The sequence below is a fragment of the Oryctolagus cuniculus genome, chromosome 3, assembly GCF_051225735.1.
Source record: "Oryctolagus cuniculus isolate XC-2025 breed Fujian yellow rabbit chromosome 3, ASM5122573v1, whole genome shotgun sequence".
NCBI lineage: Eukaryota > Metazoa > Chordata > Mammalia > Lagomorpha > Leporidae > Oryctolagus > Oryctolagus cuniculus.
In genome coordinates, this window is record NC_142869.1 from 181,253,081 (window position 1) to 181,274,978 (window position 21,898).

Genomic DNA, 21,898 nt, shown 5'->3' on the forward strand with positions numbered 1-21,898 from the left:
CAGGTGGGACAGTTCCCCAGGTCCCAAAATGTCAATAGCGCCAAGGTGCAGAAACTCTGCCTTGATAGCAGTCCAATCTCAAATGTAAAAGCGATAGAAACTTCTTCCTGATGGTCACTTGCTTAAGCAGCAATTACATTCTACCAGATCAATGCGTATTTATCGTGTCGATGTAAGTCCTGGCTGCTCTGCTACTGTGGGCTAGAGGTTACTAATCAAAGAGGATCATTTACTCAGAGTATTTCTCTTGTACCCCTAGAAATCTGGCGATTCCTGCCCAGAATCCCAGTTCTTGTGTTTTCCAGGATCCCATAAATTCCACGAAGTGGACTCTTAGCTTGGAAGAACTCAGACTGCTGTCCCTTTCCCTATTCATGGCATCACAGCTGAGGGCACAGACCTTGAATTGAGCACGCTGTAGCCACCAACACTGGAGAATGAACAGTTGACTTCTCTAACCTTTCCCTCTTCACATTCTAAATGATGAAAACTGGCACAGAAGTTATAGCGCTGTTTTTGAGAACTGAACGAGTTGATGCAAGTAACCCCTTCCACGGTGTGTGCCACATGCTAAGCACTCTGTAAATTCAGTGGTGTGGTCGCTGTCCAAGAATTCTGTAGTATCTCTGAGTCTAGCATGTGGCGACCTAAGGAAGTGACGCTTAGCGATGAAGAGCATGGACTCTGAGGTTGGGTTGGGATCCTGATCCCACCATGTACTTGTGATGCACTAGCGATGCTTCAGTGTTCTCATCTGTAAAGAGGAGATCATGATTGGTATCTTATGTGGGTGCTATGGCGATTGCTAAATTAATATAGGTAAGGGACTTGGAATACAGTGTCTCCACCGCACCTTGTTAGAGGGGGTATGTTCCAAGATCCCACAGGAATGCGTGAAACCATGTGTAATACAAAACACTGTATTTAAGACTTTTTCCTCTGAATACATACCTATGATAAAGTTTAGCTTACCAAACCTGTGCTGTAATAAATGTTATTTGAAACTTGCAAATTAGTTATTCTAAGGGTCTTTCAATTAATGTTTTCAAACTGTGATTGCTCATGGGTGAAATTATGAAAAGCAAAATAAATCACAAAGAAAGGGAAACTTTGAGTCTTTGACATTTAGTGAGTTCTAGATAATTGTTGTTGCAATTACTTTACTTTTCTCTTTTTGACTATTATAATTTTAAATATAAGAATGTTATTTTCTGGGACAACAAAGCATTTGTACTAACAGTTGAAAGTTAACATGCGTGTACTAGATCAGAATCACAGGACAAAGATTATAATTGGAAAAGAACAAATGTGAAACCTCCAGGGTCAGGGTTCACCAGGAGAGTCAGAATAGAAGGTCACAGTTGAGACAGCCAAGCACTGGAGATCTCTCTCTGGGAATCAGGACACCTGTAGCTTTCCTTATTCCTACTTACCTTCTTGTTATGGCAAACAGTTCCCACCAGGTGGTTTGTTCCTTCCATTCCCATAACCTTCTGGAAAAGTAGACACATGTTGTTGTTTAAATTTGAGACTGGATTATTTTCCATCTGTTAAAGAATCGAATTCTAAATTTGGAATTAGGTGTTTCCAGTGAAGTCCCTCTCAACGTGTTTAGGCTTTGGCGCCCTGATAGGCTGGGAGTATAAATACCTGCAGACGAAAGCTGGAATCTATCCTCCAGTCCAGGTCCAGTAAGCAACCATGAAGACCTTCCTCTTCCTCGCTTTCCTGGGGGCTGCTGGTGAGTCTCTTACAATTGATTTTTGATGGATTTTTGCTGCATCTCTGACACAGGAATCAGTAAAATGTCTATCATATATGTAAGTGTGTGCCCTGAGAGCTAACAATGAATGCTGAAGACAGTCTTTGTCCCCAAGAAGTTAAAATATTGAAACAGTGGTGTATAGCCTATATGTTTAAAGATACTTAGAATCTCATTTGTTGGAAGAAATTCTTGGTGAGCAGATATGCTCAGATAGAAGATATAAAGAGGCAGAACTTGCTCCGCTGAAGTCTATGAAGAAAGAGAGAAAAGGAAAGGATGGTCCATATTAAGGGGGTGCTTGTCTTAACTTTTACAAGAATTTAAAATTAATAATTGGACTAATCTTGTTCTCCTTGTGAGGCTGTTATGAGCATCAAAGCCAGACTCCGGTATAATAAAGGGAAGATAATTCAGAACCCAGAAGTTTAAACAAGCAAGGATATTTTATATGTCACAAGGAAAGTCTCAAGGATGAGTTTTTAATCCTTTATTTATTTATATTTATTTGAAAATGAGAACGAGAAGGAGAGGAAGAGAGAGGGAGAGGGAGAAAAGGAGAGAGAGAGAGAGAGAGAGAGAGAGAGAGAGAGAGAGAGAATTTTCCATATGCTGGTTCACTCCCCAAATGTCTGCAAACAGCCAGGGCTGTGCCAGGCTGACACCAGGAGCCCAGAATTCAATCCAGGTCTCCCATACAGGTGGAAGGGACCCTATTGCGTCAGCCATCACCTGCATGCATTAGTGGATTCTAGGATCAGGGGCAGAGAAGGACTCAAACCCAGGCATTCTGATATGGGATGAAGATGTCCCAAGCAACATTTTAACGACTGCAGCAAATACCTGCCCCTGGGTACGCTTCATGACATCTCGGCCTTGAAGTCCTTCCTATACAAAGCAACATGTCTTTCAATGAGGAAAAAATAGAAAAATGCCACTTCTATTTGAGACTACTGAATTTTATATTATTAAAATCCTTAATAATAGGATTTCCCAAATTGGCAAGATACAGAGTCAATATAGTTATCCATGTGTTTAGAAATTTCCTTCTTAAAATCATTTTTAAATGCTTGAATAATGGGGCTCATATAAAACTTGTGAGTGGTGGCAAATCCTGATAAATCAGTGGCCTACACATTGCCATCCTGAACAAATTGATAAACATCAGAAAGATAATTGAGCTAAGTGTAAGGTTTGGAGAAGGAAATCTTAAAATTCTCTGTCAGATGATTTAGAGAAAATTGTAGACTAGAGTCAAAGAGAGAAATTGAGGGAATAAAGGAGCTAAGTTCTCATTTCTCTCTTGGCCAGCGCATTCTCGGGTGGCATCTAAAAGCTTCCATTCTGTCACTTCTTGGGACTATCTAGAACATACCAACACCCTACCAACTACCACAAATACAACTATGAATACTGCAATGCTTTACACCCAATTGTATGGCTGCTCTTCATTGCATCCTCAGTTCGTAGTGCTCCAATCTTTGTGAGTTTGTGAACACGCATGTTTGCGTGTGTGTTTCTGAACTGATACATGCACAAACAACATAATTGTCAAATTTAAAGCATAAATCAAAAATTAAATACACTCAATAATATAGGTATCTAAATGGTGAGGAAAAGTGGAGTTTCCAAAAATTACCTCAAAACTACCATTCCTTGATTATTCAAGAAAAGAGAAATTGTACTTTTCATGCTGATTTGAAAGAACTAGTGAAGTAGAAATTGCAAGATGGATTTATTTAACAGAGAATTCTCTCAACTCTTCCTTGTCAGTTGCTTTCCCCACCAGTAGTGATGACGATGACGATAAGATCGTAGGTGGCTACACCTGTCAGGCGAATTCCGTCCCCTACCAGGTGTCTCTGAACTCTGGCTACCACTTCTGTGGGGGCTCCCTCATCAACAGCCAGTGGGTGGTGTCTGCAGCTCATTGCTACAAGTCGTAAGTAATCAATATTCACATTCCTAACCTGCTTCTCTATCTTTCCCAGAGCTCTCTGTAGGGTCAGCTAGAGTGTTGCCCTTGGGAGAGACGCCTTCAGTCATTGTGTTAGGCACTGAGGGACATGAGCACAGAGGGTACCCTTAGAATTCTGTGATATCTTCCCAAACGATGGTACTAAGACATGGAGGGAAGCAATGGGCGAGAAAGTCTCCTTAGAAAGGGTCTAATCAAGACACAACCCTAATCATCATAGCTCAACTAGAGAAAATGGCTGTAGAATTAACAAAAATGCATCAAGTGTCCAGTAGATTAAAAGCAGTATAATTCATTCTTCTCCCTTGGTTTTCTCCATATAGCTTACTCTCCTCTCTTCTCCCTATGATAATCAGTGACCCTATCAAGAGGAGAAATGGCAGGTGTTGAGAAAGTTCCACCAACTCCCCTCTCATCCCCAGTTGTTTTCCGGGAGCTTAGTTCCCATTCCTGTTTCTGACCACTCCAATAAATTGGTGGGCCATGAGTCTGCACTTGTAGTGACACTCCCCTAAGGAGAACTCCACCTGCACCTCAAGACTGTAAGTCAGTGTCTGAAGAGGGTGGTGTTTATGTCCATGACTGGAAGGTCAGTGGAAGGAGAAGCAGCTCAAGTTGAACACTGAAGAATCATTTAATCCTTTAATTCAGCCAAATCCAGGTGCGTCTGGGAGAACACAACATTAAGGTCACTGAGGGCAGTGAGCAATTCATTAGCTCTTCCAAGGTCATCCGCCATCCCAGCTATAATTCAGCCACAATTGATAATGACATCATGCTGATTAAACTGAAGTCCGCTGCCTCCCTCAACTCCAAAGTGGCCGCAGTGTCTCTGCCAAGTTCCTGTGCGTCTGCTGGTACTCAGTGCCTTGTGTCTGGCTGGGGCAACACCCTGAGCAGTGGCAGTAAGTATCTCCTAGGACAGAAATGCTGAGTCTGATTACTAGGAGAGAAAGGCATGCTAAGGGTCAAAGTCTCACTGAAGGTGAGAGCCCCAGAGGCTAGTTTAGGGATTTAGAGAGTCATGGAGAATATCTAAATCTGAATCAGGAAGTTTCCTTTGCTGATAGTATGCATAAAATCCCCCAACCTGAACTATTATAAAGATATCAAGGCATGATGAGTGTTGGGAAAAAACTAAGGAGGTAGAAAGAACAGAGGCCAAGGAATATGTCACTAAAAGAGTACATCCCTATATGGGAAATGACGTCTCTAAGGCTAGAATTCTCTGGTAAGTGATACAAGTGCCAAAGAAAGAACAACTTGTTTATTAGAACCACCTGGAAAGTGTTCTATAACCACTTCAAGAGTTCTGTAAACACAGGAAATTCTTCTAGGCTGCTACCCAACCTAGAAGTTTTTGGAAAATTGAGAGAAAGAGTGGGAATATTGATAAAGGAAGAAATATTGAGGAATAAATTTTCAAGAGCCTTGTGGCTAATTGTTTTCTGTTTTCATCCCTGCCATCCACAGCCAACAACCCCGATCTCCTGCAGTGCCTGAAGGCTCCCATCCTCTCTGATTCGACTTGCCGCAGCTCCTACCCAAACCAGATCACTAGCAACATGTTCTGCTTGGGCTTCCTGGAGGGCGGAAAGGACTCTTGCCAGGTGAGTTTCTGTCTATGCCTCCATCCACTCCGTCTTGCTCTTCTCCACTGTGTTCTCCCTTTTCTGAAACACAGAAGATAATAAAACTATCACTGGACTGATGGTAAAAGGCTGAGAGGCAGGGGACAGCTTTGGGACCAATCTTGAATTTTCTTTTTGTGATATTGATAGCTGGGGTCAGTTGCACAGAGAGACACAAAAACGCTGTGCAGATCGTATAGCCAGACACCCTCTAGGGAGGGAGATTGTGGAAGAGAACCCTTTTACAAAGAGCTAGTTAGGAAGCATCTGCATTCTCTTGGATTCGCTCTTCTTGGTCTCCTAGGTACCTAAGGAAAGACAAGGGACTAGAAGCAGGGTAGGAGGGCTATGGATGTGGTAAGGAGACTGCAGGCTTGATTTGCAGGACAAAGAAGGCGTTCCATGGAGAATAAGCAGCTGAGAACATGGTCCCGGCATGGGAAAGAGCACCTGCCTCTCATGTCTTGTTGATGAACAAGAGCCCTGATTGTCTCTTCTCTTGCACAGGGTGACTCTGGTGGCCCCGTGGTCTGCAACGGAGCACTCCAGGGCATTGTGTCCTGGGGCTACGGCTGTGCCCAGAAGAACAAGCCTGGAGTCTACACCAAGGTCTGCAACTACGTGAGCTGGATTCGGCAGACCATCGCTGCCAACTAAACCCCTTTTCTCTCCACAACCCCCCCATTAGTCAATTTCCTTTTGTGCCTGGACACAGAAACTAAATAAAACCCTTTGTTCCGTATCACATATGTCCAAGAATGGTCTTTGCTTAGTGTTGGTGAACTTTCTTTTGAACGAGATTCTGAGTAAGAAGGGAGACAGAGGGGTGGAAGTTGTGACACAGTGGGGTAAGCCACTTCTTGTGACATCTAGCACTGGTTCGAGTTCTAGCTCCTTCACGTCCAACCCAGCGCCCTACTACTGTGCCTGGAAGGGCAATGGAGGGTAGCTCATGTGGTTGATCCCCTGCCTTCCACTTGGATGATCTGGATGGAATTCTAGGCTCCTGGCTATAGGCTGGCTCAATCCCAAACTTTCCGACTATTTAGGGGTTGGACGAGTGGATGGGGACAACATCTCTCTGTCTCCTTCTCTCTCTTTCACTATTACTTAACAAATAAATAAAAATAAGCTTTAGAAAGAGCATCAAGATATGAAATATTGTATTGAGATAATTGAAAATATCCTTTAGTCAGTCATTTAATCTAATCAATGGAGACTTACTGACCATTTACTACCTTCCCAACTCTGACACACTGAGAATATTAAGATGTATCGGGTGGGCAGTCATTGTTACATCATGGTTTTGTTGCAGACTGATTGTTGGATATTCTTAATGTGTCAGATAAGTGCTGTTGTAATATTTGGCTATGATACATATTCTATTATGTATTTTAATGGTAGATCATGTTCACAATGTTGCAAATGATAATTACATGCAGAAAGTTAGCATCAATTGCCCAGTCATTTTAACAGCTCATAGCATAGCTAGAGGATGTACAAGCTGACTTTATTCCAAGGCATTGCTACTTCTGTGACAGACTGCTCACTCTACTTTTCTTTAATCTATCTGAAACTCTAAGGCTGGTAAAAACAAATCTCTAGAAGCAGAAAGGGCTAAAAATCACAGGTTTCTTGCATTTTGCTACCTGTGTGCTCCAGTTTCCAAGCTCTTTCTTATTTTCTGACCACAATATCATTTCCATAGCAGGCATGCGTCTGGGGACAGCTTTAGTACCTCTCCAACACCATTCCCTACAAGCCCCAGCCCAGACTATGTACCAATTTAAACCACAATCAAAAACAAGTTCAAATGTAGACTAGTTTGCAGAACACAGAGATGCAGAGCTGCTAACCCTGAGGCCATAGAGGTCTTGGCTGCAGAGGCATCATTTGTCCTCCTGACCTCTATGTGGAGGGCGTGCCACTGTGCTTTAGTTCTCCAACAGCTCTTCCCCACATCTCCACCATTTAGTAGATCACGCACTGCCAGGGTTGCAATAGACATCCCTACACTTGATGCCAGGCATACCTAGGACTGGACAAGGGAAAAACATGATGGAGTCTCAGCACAGATGCTTTAGAGTGGATGTAGCAGGTTAAAAAAGAGAAAATGTTGGCCGGCGCCGGGTCTCACTAGGCTAATCCTCCCCCTGTGGCGCTGGCACCCCAGATTCTAGTCCTGGTAGGGGCGCCGGATTCTGTCCCGATTGCCCCTCTTCCAGGCCAGCTCTCTGCTGTGGCCAGGGAGTGCAGTGGAGGATGGCCCAATTCTTTGGGCCCTGCACCCCATGGGAGACCAGGAGAAGCACCTGGCTCCTGGCTTCGGATCAGCGTGGTACTCTGGCCGCAGCGCGCCGCCTGCAGTGGCCATTGGGGGGTGAACCAATTGAAAAGGAAGACCTTTCTCTCTGTCTCTCTCTCACTGTCCACTCTGCCTGTCAAAAAAAAAAAAAAAAAGAGAGAGAGAGAGAGAGAAAGAAAATGCAAAAACTAATCTGTCTCAATCCCCTGGGTCTGTAGGTACTATTACATGAAGTGAAACAAGCCAAGCACAAGACTGGATCACATGACTTCACTAATATGTGGAGTCTAAAGACAGGGTGATGTCATAGAAGTTATGAATATAATGGTGGCGGGGCAGACATCTGGTGTCATGGATAAGATACCACTTTTGTCACATGCATCCTATATCAGACTGCCTAGGTTCAGCTTACAACTGATTCCAGCTTCCTGTTCATGCAGACCCTGGGAGGCAGCAGGGAAGTTTCAAGTATTTGGGTTCCTGTTGTCCACATGGGAGATCCAGATTATTTTCCTGGTTTCGGGTTTCTGCGTGGTGCAGCCTCATTTGTTTCAGACATTTGAGGAATGAACCCGTGGGTGGGAGATGTCTCTCTTTCTCTCTCTCTCTCTCTCTCTCTCTCTATATATATATATATATATCTCCCTTGTTTTAAATATTAACACAAATTTTTAAAAATTTTCTGGTTTTTTGTTTGTAAATATTCATCTTTTACAAATATTTAATTAGTTTTTAACAGATTCAATATAGTTCGTAGATATGCTATTAAGACTAATAATGGTATTCCTTCCTCTCTCCCTCCCTCTGGCTCTCTCCCTTTAACTCTCTCTTCTTACCTGTTTCTTTTTCTTTTAGTTTTTTAGCCAATATCTTTTAAATTTACATTACAGTACAAATTTTTAATGCTTTATCAAATAAGAAATTTAATGAGTAAAAAGCAAGAAGATCCTAGCTTAGTGGGAATATATATACAGGCTGCCCTAATTTACATTCCCAACAAGAGTATATAAATGTTGCCCTTTCTCCACATCTGGTGCTTGCAGTTTTTCCCTCTGTCTTTTGTATTTTAGCCATTCTGACAGGAATGAGGTGATATTTCATTGTGGTTTTAATTTGCATTTCTCTGATGGCTAGTTGTTGCTGTGGATTCGTTCTGAGAGGAGGAGTGTGGTGGGGGCAAGAGGCCCGGAGTCACCACACAGACCCTGGGAATCGGGTGAAAGCAGGCCTGAGGTGAGTTGCCTGCAGACTCATTTATTTCAGTTGCTACAGCAGCTTATATAGCCAAGGCAGCCAATCCGGTCAAGGGGCGGTCTATGCCCTAGCCAATCACACCCTGTTGCCAGGCAGTTTTCAAAGCCATCCAGTCACAGCCTGTTGTCAGTAGCTCCATTGTCATGTGTTTTCCGACACCATCCAATCATAGCCTGTTGCCAGGCAGTTTCTGTTGCCAGCAGCCATTTTGGCATGGCCCTCTCATTCCACCACAGTTAGTGATGTTTAGCATTTTTTCATATATTTGTTGGCCTTTTGTAGTTCTTTTGAAAGCTGTCTATGGAGGTCCTTTACTCATTTCTTAACTGGATTGATTGCTTTTTTTGTTGTTGAGTTTTTTAAGTTGCTTTTTTAAAAATATTTTTGAGATTTATTTATTTTGAAAGTCAAAGTTATAGAAAGAGAAGAAGAGACAGATATCCTCCATCTGCTTGTTCACTCCCCAGTTGGCCACAAGGGCTAGAGAGGCCAAAACCAGGAGCCAGGAGCTTCATCTGGGTCTCCCACATGGGTAGCAGGGGCCCGAACACTTGGGCCATCTTCTGCTGTTTTTTCCAGGCCGTTAGCAGGGAGCTGGATTGCAAGTGGAGTAACAAGGACCGAATCCAGCTCCCATGTGGAATATCTGTGTTGCAGGTGATGGCTGTACCAGCTACACCACAATGCAGGCCCCAGGTTGCTGATATATTCTGGATATTAATTAATCCTTTGTTGGAGAGGCAGCTTGCAAATATTTTTCCCATCCTGTTGGATGTATCTTCACTCTATTGACCCTTTCCTATACTGTGCAGACATTTCTGAGTTTGACATAATCCCATTTGTTTAGTTTTTCTTTTGCTGCCTGTGCTTGTGGGGGTCTTGTTCAAGCGGTAGTCCCTTACACCAAGGCTTTGGAGTGCTTCTCTTATATCTTCTTCCAGTAGCTTCATACTATCAGGTCTTCAAATTAGGTCTGTGATTCATCTGGATTTGATTTCTGTCTGTGATGAGAAGCATGGATCTAATTTTATTCTGCTATGTATATCCATCCAGTTTTGCCAGCACCATTTGTTGAAGAGATCATTCTTACTCCCGTGCATGCTCTGAGAGTTTTTGTTAACAATCAGTCAGCTCTATGTACATGGATCAATTCCTGGGTTCTCTATTCTGTTCCACTGATCTACGTGTCAGTTTTTATGCCAGTACTATGCTGTTTTAATTACTACAGCTTTGTCGTATGCTTTGAAACCTGGTGTTGGGCTGCTTCCAGCTTGGTTTTTCTTGCTTAGGATAGCCTTGTCTATTCTGGGACTTTCCTGATTACATATGAGTTTTGGATTTTTTCTAATTCTGCAAGGAATGTCATTGGTTGTGGAGAAGAAGGTTTCTGCCAATGCACTCCTAGTGAAGGTATTTTCTGCCTAGAACACAGAGGGTGACCATGGGGACCGATTAAGGATAGTTTGTGATCTACTAACAAGAAGAGCATTGAGCCCTTGTGAGAACATTGGCTTCACAAGGACATGCAGCCACTTTCCCAGACATGCTTATCCAACATGTCTTGCTAAACATGTTTTGGAGAAACCTTAGAGTTATATGAACACACACGTGCTGTACAATAGACTGTTGTAATCCTTATCGATGAAGGAAACACGCTGAGTTGGCCTGCCGGCACTTTCGGAAGAAAACTTCCCCGGTCATCTCTCTCCTTTCATTTGCCCACCCCAACAACTGGTACTTCGATAGGGACGGCGTGGAATTTGTGGATTGCTTTATGTAGTACAGACATTTTAATGACATTGATTCTTCCAATCCATGAGCAAGGAATATCTTTCCATTTTTGTGTGTCCTTGATGATTTCACTTGATAATTTTCATTGTAAAGATCTTTCAATTTTTTGGTTAAATTTATCCTATTTATCTGATTTTTTGTGGCTATTGCAAATAGGATTTATTTCTTGATTTCTCTTTCAAGTGACTGATTGTGTGTATTTGTTTTGTAAACTGCAACTTTACTGAATTGGTTTATCAGTCCTAACAGCTTTTCAGTGGAGTGTTCAGGTTTTCCCATGTGCAGCATCATGTCATCAGCAAACATGGATAACTTGACTCCCTCTTTTCCAATTTCACTGTCTTTTCTTTCTTTCTCCTCTGTAATGACTCTTGCTAAAATTTGTAGTAATATTTAAATGAGTGGTGAAAGTGGCCATCCATTCCAGACCTGAGGGGAAATGCTTGCAGCTTTCCCCTTTCAATATGATGTCGGCTGTTGGCTGGTCATATATAGCCTCTATAATTTTTAGGTGTGTCCCTTCTGTACCTAAATTGTGGAGAGTTTTTACCTGAAATGGTGTTGAATCTTATAAATGCTTTTTTATGTATTGAGATAATCATGTGATTTTTATTCTTCATTCTATTGATGTGATTTACGATATTTATGGACTTGGAAATGTGGAAACTACCCTTGCATTTCTCAGATAAATCACATTTGATTATGATAAATGATCTTTTTAAAAATAAATGAAAATTATGAAATATTTTTTAAAAAGAATATAATTGTGGTTACCAGAGTCTGGGGAGGGGTGAGGAAAAGAAGGATGTTGAAAGATGGATTAAAGGGCACTAAGCAAACATGTGAATCAGTCATATTATGTGCAATTCTCATGATAGACTCTGAAACTGGATTATACAGTTCTGATTGTGGCACACACATTGTGACCTTATGACTTTGGGCAGCTTTCCTAACTTCTGTGTTTCAGTTTCCTTGTCTAAAATTGGGATCCCATCACACAGATTTTTCAGGAGCATCAAAGAGGTAACATTCACAAAGTAGTGTAGAGCATTTTAAAATATTTATTTATTTGAAAGGAGAGTGACAAAGAGAAAGGGAAAAACGGAGAAAGAGATCTTCCATCTGCTTGTTCATTCCCCAAAGGCCACAAAATTTGGGACTTGGCCAGGCCAAAGCCAGGAACCTGGAACTCCATCCTGGAGCTCCCAAATGGGTGAAAGGGATCAAGTTCTTGAGCCATCTTCTGCTGCTCTCCCAGGTGCACTAGAAGGGATTTGGATTGTAAATAGAGTAGCCAGGGCTCAAACCAGCACTCCAATGTTGGATGTTGGCATCACAAGCGATGGCTTAACCCACTGTGCCACAATGCTAGTCCTAGTTCTTGACAAATAGCAAAACTTGTGTAAATATTGGCTAAATAAAATGGCTAACTTCAGCATTCCCATATTTTCCAGACTTTCAGGGACTTCATTTTATTTCATTTTCCAAATATTCTCATAAATTCCTTTAATCTCTAACATTTTCATGTTTTTGTTAACATTGTGTTGAGGAGCTTGGTCTTGAAGTCAATCTGATAGGGTTAAGTTACTCCTGACTTACTTGGTGCCTTATCCAGAGAAAGACAGCCACTTCAAACTTCTCAGTATGCTAAGCTATGAAGTGGGAGGTCTATTACTACATATATCAACAGGTGTGAGGAGGAAATATTAGTTGAAAGTACCTACACGTGATCATTTAAGAAAACATTTAATAAATAGTAAAATTACTACCACATTTTTCACCTACGTAGAAGTGAGAAATGAATCCTGAGTTCTCTATCAAGGGAAAACAAATATTTCCCACTTCACAGAATTGGGACTTTGGGCTCTGGCGCTGCCCTGGATCTTGGTTACTCTTGAAGGCAGCAGACTTCTGAGAGATCAAGGTTTCCCTGGCCCAACACAGCTGTCTCTGCTGAGAAAGTAGCAGTCCATCTAGTCCTAACCAAGCTTTACTTGGGACAGCCAACAACTATGTAAAGTTTTGAAAAGAAGACAGAGGGCAAGGTGGGGCGGGCAGATCCACACCCGGCAAGCTTCCTCCCCGGCTGTGCTGCCTTGGCTCTCAGCTGGCTTTCTCCACGGAGACTGGTGTGGATAAAAGGATTTTTGTAAGGGGTAAAGCCTGATATAACTTGTGAAATAAACATCATAGAAATTTCATTTAAAAATAAACCTTGGGGCCGGTGCCATGGCATACAGGTAAAGCCTCTGCCTGCAGTGCCGGCATCCCTTATGGGCACCAGTTCCAGTCCCTGCTGCTCCACTTCCCATGCAGCTCTCTGCTATGGCCTGGGAAAGTCCTTGGGCCCCTGAACACACGTGGGAGACCCAGAAGAAGCTCCTGGTTCCTGGCTTCAGATCAGCACAGCTCTAGCTGTTGTGGCCATTTGGGGAGTGAACCATCGTATGGAAGACTCTCTCTCTCTCTCTCTCTCTCCTTCTGCCTCTCTGTAACTCTGTCTTCCAAATAAATAAACAGAATCTAAAAGAAAAAAATCACTTAGACATAAATAAATAAACCCTAAAAAAAAAACAAATCTCAGCTTTGTTTGACAAAATCCAACACTTACTGAGAAAAATACAGAAAAGAGCAACGGAAATATGAAAAATAACAGCTGTTAAAATCACCACTTTATTTCTTTACAGTTGTCACAGGTAATCCACAGAGCAATCTGAAGTCTTACTTGGTGTCATAAGAGAGAGAGAGTGGACAGAAGGTCCACTCTAAGTCACCTGGGAAGGGAGCACCTTTGTGGTAATTCATTTCTCAGAACACAAAATGGCGGTGGAGGTGAGGACGGAACTGCCATTTTTTCCTGGGGGCATAGAACTCAGGTGAAGTCTAACCTTGTCACAGGGAGTCTGCAGACTTAGATTTGAGTTCTGATTTTGCCACTGCCTTCCATGGGGACCACAACTTCTTGATCTCTAGAAGGAGAAGAAAAGAAAAAAGGCAAAAGTGTGTTAAATGTGTTTTTACCCCAATCTGCAGGTCTCTGGGAAGAGCAGAGGACGTCTAGGAGAGAGGAGCTTAAGGAGTTAAGCTTAAAGTCACAAAGGGAGGAGGGGACAACAGAGTCAGACCATGTCACAGAAGGGGCCAGAGTGGGTCAGCAAATATATAATGCTCTTGCAGGGACTTTCAGGATCAGAGAGGAGACCACAGGACCTTGGGTTGGCCTGTGTGTTTCTCTCTTTCACCCACACAGAGGTAGCTCCCAGCTGCACTTATCTATTCAGGTCTTGATACAAACTGGTTTGAAGACATTAACGAATTCCTCGTTTCTCTCCTCTCCCTGCACTGGTGTTTCTTCCCTACCTGTCTCCCCAAGAACTGCTCACGGCGTGATCCACTCATCTGTGGCAGGCCGCAGTGTGGCCTGCCATGAAGGGCCACTTCATGCTCATTCTCTTGTCTGCAGCTGGTGAGAGTCTGGGGCCTTGGGTCTGCCTGGGGTGAGACTCAGGGTAGTAGATGAAGGGTTGGAAAGACAAGCAGCCTGCCAACTAAGACAGACAGGGAGGGGAGAGCGTTTTCAAAATCATCAACTGTCAGAACAGAGGGAGCATGCTCAATGCCCAGGGACCGACAGGCTCCCTTAGCCTCTCTGCGTCTGGAGAGCATGCCAGGACACCGCCCGTGCCTCTCTGTCGCCTGCAATGCTGCGGCCAACCTCCTGACCTGTTATTCCCAAGCTGCCACTTTCTAGCACAACTGCACGGCTCTTTGCCAGGGCAGTGACCGTTAGAGGTCATCAGCCCTGGAAAGGAGAATGGGCAAGGCTGGGGACTTGGGAAGCCCCGAGATTTCCATTCCTTTCGCTACCAGAGTGAGGCAGCATTCGATTTTCTACCCCCATTCTTAGCCAAATTTAATATCTAAAATGTTTTTAAAGTAATACATAGCATGGCCAGAGTTTGATCCCTGGGTGATGAGCTTTTGAGTTAGTCTCCATCTCAACCAAAGACAGTTGTCAGTTTCCTGAAAATGTGTAGCTTGGGGTGTCATGCATGATTTCCTCTGATTTTTAAAAATGTCAAAAAGAACTTGATTTTAGCTTTGAAAACAGGTTACAGAAAACTATCACAGTCAGTTCTGGTCTCTTGAATTGTTTGTCTCTCTTTCTACCTATGACCCTCTTGCTTCTCCAGGGGCCACTCTGGACAATAACCTTATAGAAAAGCCACACTCGGCAGGATTTACTATTCCGTACCTGGTCTATCTCCAGTCCAAGTCAGGACCCTGTGTAGGGTCTCTTATCCACCCAGAGTGGGTATTGACGGCTGCTCACTGCTCCTTACCGTAAGTACCTTGTTGTTTGTCTTAGGAGCTTGGAGGAATCTATTCAAACGAAGTAGATCTGGCCAAGCATTTCAGTATGTTGTTAATGAGATTGGAAGATCCAGGAGGAGGGAAAGTCTTCTTCCAGATGGCAAACAGAACACATTTGGGTAGTTTAAGAAAGGATTCATAGGTGTCCAAAGACTGTCATGGAGAATAAATTACATGCATTCCTCAACAAATACTTATTGAACTGTACAGAAAGAGACTGAAAAAAAATGAGGAAACAAGAAAGAAATATGTGTTTCTTTATGGAGCTTGCATTGTAGTAGATAAAGAAAGGCAGAGCAAATAAATGGCCAAAAACCAAGGATGAAAATGACTGTTAAGCTGTAATATATGAGAATGAAACAAGAGTTCTGCTTTAGTTAGGCTGGTCATGGCAGTCTTCCCTGAACAGGGAGATTAACAGGAAGAGGAGACAGGCAGAAGAAGAAAGCCTGGAGATATTTTCCAGGGTACAGGAATAATAACATCCCTATAATAATAGTCAGGAGGTCAGTGTTGCCTGAGCATAATTGGTAGGGAGGGTATTTCCGGGATAAGATGAAGAATTAGGCAGAAGCTATATAATGTGGGTAACAGTGGAAGGACAAAGGATTACTGCACACAATAACACAGTTCCTTGCAGATGTCAGGGTTCCTGCCCTATGTGGGAGTATGTGAGTGAATGAGATCTATTCAAAGTTTGAGGAGTATCTTGAGTACAAAACTCATTTCAACATCACAACTCTTAGTCATCTTGATGCTCAAGCACGATTGAACTGCTCTGTGCCTTTTTGGAACTAGCCAGGAATTAAAGGCAGTTCCTGTCTCCCAATCATGGATCCTTTCTCTCATCCATACCCATCACAGGAACTGCTTTTGGCAGGGAGTGACTCGTGTGTATGTTGGCAGTGGAAGTGGGAGGATCTGAAGTTTTCCAGGGAATACAATGGGAGATGGTAATTTGGAGAACTGATAAATTGGTTCCTTACTCTTGTGAGGTTCTGTTAAATGTAGGCAACACATGGCAAATACAATGATTTCGCCTAGAACAGCAGGGAAAGGCCCTACCTATCCATAAACAATGGTGACTATAGGCTTGCTCCAGATTTGCTTGAGGCAGTGTAGAACAGACGAAGAACTGCGCAGGCATGGATTGTGGTGCCACCTCTGGTACCTGCTAACTAAGATTACCCAAATCTCAGTAACTCGACTGCTTTGAGAGATTTCTCAGTGCTCCATACATCATGTCGGGCTTTACATATGCATGTGCTTACCCCAATCCTGCAACTATTATTATTTTATAAGCAGAGGAGGTCCCTTCAGTTTTATGGTAAAGAAATATAATTGGAAAAGGTGATCTCTGGTATTTCTTGCAACCTGACATTCCTTTCCATCTCTTCTGCCTTCTCTCTTTCAAAGTATTAATATCCGACTGGGAGTTATTCAACCAAGCATCAAAAATAAGAAAGAACAAACACGGAATTACTCGTTAACTGTACCCCACCCCGAATTTGATGCAAAATACCTCAAAAATGATCTGATGATGATAAAACTCTCCAAGGCTGCTGATATCAACAGCAATGTGGGAACAATAGCCATAGCCATGGAACCCATGCCATACAATGATTCCTGCTTTATCCCAACCTGGATCTGGAATGAATATAGAAATAGTAAGTATTTGACTTTGTACTCTTCATGCTGGGGGTGATGGAGATGTGAAAAAAGTGCTGAGATATACTTGTTGGAAACAACTACTATGAGATAACGTCATCAACCATCGAAGAATCTTATACAAGGACTGGAGGTCAGCCATACATTCAAAGAAACTTATATATGGTAGCCAACTTGACACCACAAATGGAGCAGGGAACTAGAGTAATATCTCTAGAGCACTCAACACCAAGGCCTGGGGAATGCAGCTCAGATAAAGGTAGAGACATTAGAAGTCCTCACTCCCAAAGAGAGTATTAAGACATCCTGTGGATGGGTGACTTACACACTGACAATTCCTGAAACCCCACCATTCAATTAAAGTAAGAGCAGTGGAGAAAAGAAAAGCAATATATACATGATATGATGAGGCAAAAAAAATAAAAAATAAAAAGATGCTTGCACCCCCTACCACAGGAACACCACCCCTGTGCAGAGACATGGTGAATCATTCCCACGGAGCCTGGCAGGAGGGAAGACGGTGAGGGAATCACTTGTTCTGTCACCAGGGCAGTTTCCATAGAGCGAGGGCTATTGTCCTGTTCACTGCTGCAGCCAAGAGTGCCCACTCAGATGCGGAGACTTGGCAGGTTCATTGTGAAGTCAGTTGGTTATTATGACATTGCTGGTGACCCTCTGGCTTGACATACCTCCTGGAAAACATGGTCACTGCCCATGCTGTAGACACACATCCTGCTCCCCTGTGAGCTCGAGTTGGAATGAGCTCAGAGAGCTGCTGCCTGCAGCAACCTGTTTGGTCAAGGGGCTTTAAAAGGAAGTAGATTTGTAATGCATCTGTTGGTCCCTGTTGGCTGTTACTTAATGGGGCTAACGAATCATGCCCTCTTCAGGTATCTTCAAAGGATGACAGAACTACCACATGACATCTGAAATAAAATGGTGAAATTAAATCTATTGCTTATTGTAGGAAGGCAGAACAGTTCTGACCAGGCTCAGTACCACTGGGCACAGCAGAAGCTGGTGAGTTCATGGAGCTGTAGAGAGCTTGGAGTTTAGGACGGGAGGACTTCAGAGGCGTACATGGGTTACATATGCAGAAACATGATTATTTCCTGGCTGGCACTTTGAGATACATTTATTAGAGGGCATTTATACCTGAATGACAAGTTTTAAGAAGGAATGGGCTGGGCCAGCATTGTGGCCAAGGGAGCTAAGCTGCTGTCTGTAATGCTGGCATTCCATATCAGAGTGCTTGTTCAAGTCCAGGCTGCTCTGCTTCCAATCCAGCTCCCTGCGAACGTGCTAGTAAAACAGGGGATGGTGGGTCAAGTACTTGAGTCCCTGCCACCCATGTGGGAGACCCGGATGGAATTCCATGCACTTGGCTTGAGCCTGGCCTAGCCCCGGCCACTGTAGCCGTTTGGGGAGTAAATCAGCAAATATCTTTTCACCTCCTCCTCCTCCACCTCTCCCACCTCCTCCTCCTCTTCCACCTCCTCCTCTTTCACCTCATCCTCTCTGCCTTTCAAATAAATAAATATTTATTTATTTAGAAAATGAAGTGATGGGATAAAATTGGTTTACTGGCTTGTTAAAGCTGTATTCACTGAGACAAGTTGTCCTGTATTAATCAGGTTTAAACCCTGCTTTTGGCACTTAACTTAGTTCCCATAAAATTTCAATTTATCTGTTTTGCAAAAAGAAACAAAAAGGGAGAACTTTTAAAATTCACCAATTTAATAAAAATGAATTATTAAGTGGAAACTTGCATGTTCTCAGTATTTTATAACTTTATTTTTCAATTTATAAACAAAGTGCCTGGAAATTTAAATGAATGTATATTGTGAATAAGTTGCAGTTTCTATGATATTTGTCTTTGTATATCTTAAAGTGATCACTTCTGGCCGGTGTCACGGCTCACTTGGCTAATCCTCCGCCTGCGGCCCCGGCACCCCCAGTTCTAGTCCCGGTTTGGGTGCCGGATTCTGTCCCGGTTGCCCCTCTTCCAGTCCAGCTCTCTGCGGTGGCCCAGGAATGTAGTGAAGGATGGCCCAAGTGCTTGGGCCCTGCACCCACATGGGAGACCAGCAGGAAGCAACTGGCTCCTTGCTTCGGATTGGCATAGTTCCAGCCGTAGCGGCCATTGAAGGGTGAACCAACGGCAAAGGAAGACCTTTCTCTCTGTCTCTCTCACTCTCACTGTCTAACTCTGTCTGTCAAAAAAAATAAAGTGATCACTTCATATGTTACACAATAATTGATTACATACCATCTGAAAACGAACCTAGAAAAGTTTTATTATGTAGGCTCTGCATGTCAGAATCATAGTGACGAGTTAAACCCCTAAATTCTGATGCAGAACTCCCAACATTTATTAGGAATTCATTATTTCAAGTAAGTTAAGTTAATTTTACATAATTTGTTACACTTAACTTAGTTCCCATAAAATTTCAAACTGGGGACCGGCTTTGTGATGTAGCAAGTAAAACCACAGATTGCAATGCAGTCATCCCATATGGGCACCAGTTTGTGTCCTGGCTGCTCCATTTCTGATCTAGCTCTCTGCTAATAGCCTGGGAAAAGCAACTGAAAATGACCCAAGTGTTTGGGCCCCTGCCATCCATGTAGGAGACCCAGGTAAAGTTCCTGGCTTCTGGTCAGCACTAACCATTGCAGCCATCGGGGCGGAACCAAATGGCTCGAAGATCTCTCTTCTCCCTCTCTGTCTGACTCTCCCTCTCTCTTTGTTAATTCTGAGTTTTCAAAATAAATAAATAAATGTTTTTTAAAATTACAAATGAACATAATCCCCCCAAAAAAGATTTTATTTATTTATGTGGAGATAGAGTTACAGAGAGAGGTAGAGACAGAGAGAAAGGTTTTCCATCCGCTGGTTCACTCCCCAAATGGTCACAACGGCCAGAGCTGCACTGATCCGAAGCCAGGAGCTTCTTCCAGGTCTCCCATGCAGGTGCAGTGACCCAAGCACTTAGGCCATCTTCTACTGCTTTCCCAGGCCACAGCAGAGAGCTGGATTGGAAGAGAAGCAGCTGAGACTAGAACCGGTACCCATATGGGATGCCGGTGACACAGGCAGAGGCTTAGCCCACTATGCCACAGTGCTGGCCCCATCTCTCTCTCTCTCTTAATGACCTGACCTTTTCGGGTCTAACCTAGTTGAGGGCGCTTGACTGGAAATGCATGCGTATCCATCTGTAAGTGACACTTGGCTTAACTCCAGCAATCTCTGGTCAAGTCTCTGGTTTCCTTCCTCCTTGACGCTCTCTATCAGAGATGAACATTACAGCATACCTTAATAACAGCCTCTGCATCCTGAAGTCGCTGGTATAAGAGCAATTGTCTGACGAAGACGAATGAACTGATCCGTGAGGGAAATATTACATCTATGTGCATACATACACTTACACTCCCAGAGAAACCATTGATAAGCTGTTTAAATAAAAGCAGCTATGTACACAGAAAAATAGTCTCTCCCTTTATAATTAAATGTAAAAATGATGAATTAGATGCCCCAAAGTGGAAGGGGGATTCTGGGGACAATGGCCTTGTTACGGTCTTTCTCCTTGTGGTGCCACACAGTCTTCCCACAGTTATTTAAAAGGTTTACAGATCATGCATGGGAACAACACAGTGACAGACCTGGCGACCGATGAAGCAGGATTTGGGAATTCACGTCACTGACAGAAAGATTCTGATCTGGGAACGTTAGCAAGGATGGAGTTCTGCCATGACCTGCATTCGATAGTCTCAGGGATGAATTTATTTACAAAACGGGGGATTGTCACAAAATCACCTGTGATGAGGAGGGTAACTAGAGCTCACTCGTCTTCTGTTTCCCACAGACAGTGACGCTGACATCTTGACATGGATAAACGAACATGCACTTCCCACACAAGAATGCCTGAATGTACTCCAAAAACAGCAACAAGACATGACTTTGAACATCATGTGTATGGGCAAACCTCTGATTCCCATATCTGATATTAAGGTATTGCTGCTTCCTCCCACAGGGAGACAGGCAGACACAGCAGAAGGAGCACAGAGCTGAGGCCCCTTTCCCCTCTCCCTTCAGTCTCTGGGCTTGGAATTCATTCCTCCTCCATGCTTTTTTTTTTTCTTGTGAGAAGTATAATGCAGGTTTTTTTTAACTTTTATTTAATGAATATTCCTCCATGCTTTTAACGTGGGAGAGATTTGAACTGGAGCCACCTACCCCTTCCCTTTTGTTTGTACTCAGGTTGAGTCAATCTTGAACAAAGAGGTAAGACCTCTGTGGATGTGAAGAGAGGGTTGTCTCCTTTTAAGAAAAATAGGTCCATACCTTGGAATGGTTTTGCTGCAGCAATACATCAGTTCTTGGCATTTCTTCTTATGCTCTTGTTCCATGAGGACAAAGCCATATTGACCTCTCGTTTGTCCTCTCTGGCAGGAAGTACCAGCGGCGCCAGCCATCTGCAATGGGAGGCTGCAGGGAATCTTGTCTTGGGCCAAAGGCAGTATCATCCTAGGAAGTGAAGGTTTCTTTACAGAAATTCATCCCTACGCAAGATGGATCATGGCAATCATGAGTAAAAACTGAGACGCCCCTGTTCTCCCATACGCTCAAAGTCATCTCTTCATGATTCCCACAATAGATCCAACGAGAAAGCATCAATAAAAACTGACAGAACCTATACCATGACTTCCACTCTTTTTATCATGCAAGTTCCAAGAGTGATGAGAAATTTAACAACATCCCAACAATTTGTCCACTCTTTAAAAATTTGTTTTAATTGTCAGCTGCTAATAAGTGCTGCATTTGCTAGGGATACATGAATGAATAGAATATGGTCTTTGTCATTGGCTAGCTAATTACACTTATTTGAACAGCACAGAATTGAATGACAAAGGTGCACTTAAATGCATATTTGTTTCTGTTTTCTTATTTTTGGAGATTTGCAACAATCTGGAAAACCTCACAGATGAAACCCATAGCCAATATATATTTAAAAAATTAAGAAGCTAGGTATATCATAAAATATATGTAGATAGTCTACATTATCACTTACTACCTTAAAATATAAATGGGTTTATTATAAAAAGCTAGAACTTCTCAAAATATATGCACGCAAACA

At 42.9% G+C, this 21,898-nt stretch overlaps 2 protein-coding genes across 2 annotated transcripts; both read left to right on the forward strand.

Moving 5' to 3' along the window:
• The first annotated feature begins 1,672 nt into the window (after positions 1–1,672).
• Positions 1,673–6,113, forward strand: LOC100339353 (serine protease 1). Its single transcript, XM_002721843.6, has 5 exons — positions 1,673–1,741; positions 3,536–3,704; positions 4,392–4,645; positions 5,214–5,350; positions 5,879–6,113. The coding sequence occupies exons 1-5, from the start codon at positions 1,702–1,704 to the stop codon at positions 6,026–6,028; spliced, it is 750 nt and encodes a 249-aa protein (XP_002721889.2). The 5' UTR covers positions 1,673–1,701; the 3' UTR covers positions 6,029–6,113.
• A 7,428-nt stretch (positions 6,114–13,541) lies between these two features.
• On the forward strand, positions 13,542–21,573 carry LOC100338357 (putative inactive serine protease 58). Its single transcript, XM_089328727.1, has 6 exons — positions 13,542–13,553; positions 14,185–14,218; positions 14,915–15,065; positions 16,512–16,762; positions 20,627–20,772; positions 21,214–21,573. The coding sequence occupies exons 1-6, from the start codon at positions 13,542–13,544 to the stop codon at positions 21,361–21,363; spliced, it is 744 nt and encodes a 247-aa protein (XP_089184853.1). The 3' UTR covers positions 21,364–21,573.
• Positions 21,574–21,898: the final 325 nt, after the last annotated feature.

Coding starts and splice junctions, on each gene's coding strand:
- LOC100338357 (XM_089328727.1), top strand. Junction 15,066..16,511: donor GCTGCTCACTGCTCCTTACC/GTAAGTACCTTG, acceptor TCTCTTTCAAAG/TATTAATATCCGACTGGGAG. Junction 20,773..21,213: donor TTCCCATATCTGATATTAAG/GTATTGCTGCTT, acceptor CCTCTCTGGCAG/GAAGTACCAGCGGCGCCAGC.
- LOC100339353 (XM_002721843.6), top strand. CDS start 1,702: ATGAAGACCTTCCTCTTCCTCGCTTTCCTGGGGGCTGCTG. Junction 1,742..3,535: donor CGCTTTCCTGGGGGCTGCTG/GTGAGTCTCTTA, acceptor CTTCCTTGTCAG/TTGCTTTCCCCACCAGTAGT. Junction 5,351..5,878: donor GCGGAAAGGACTCTTGCCAG/GTGAGTTTCTGT, acceptor TCTCTTGCACAG/GGTGACTCTGGTGGCCCCGT.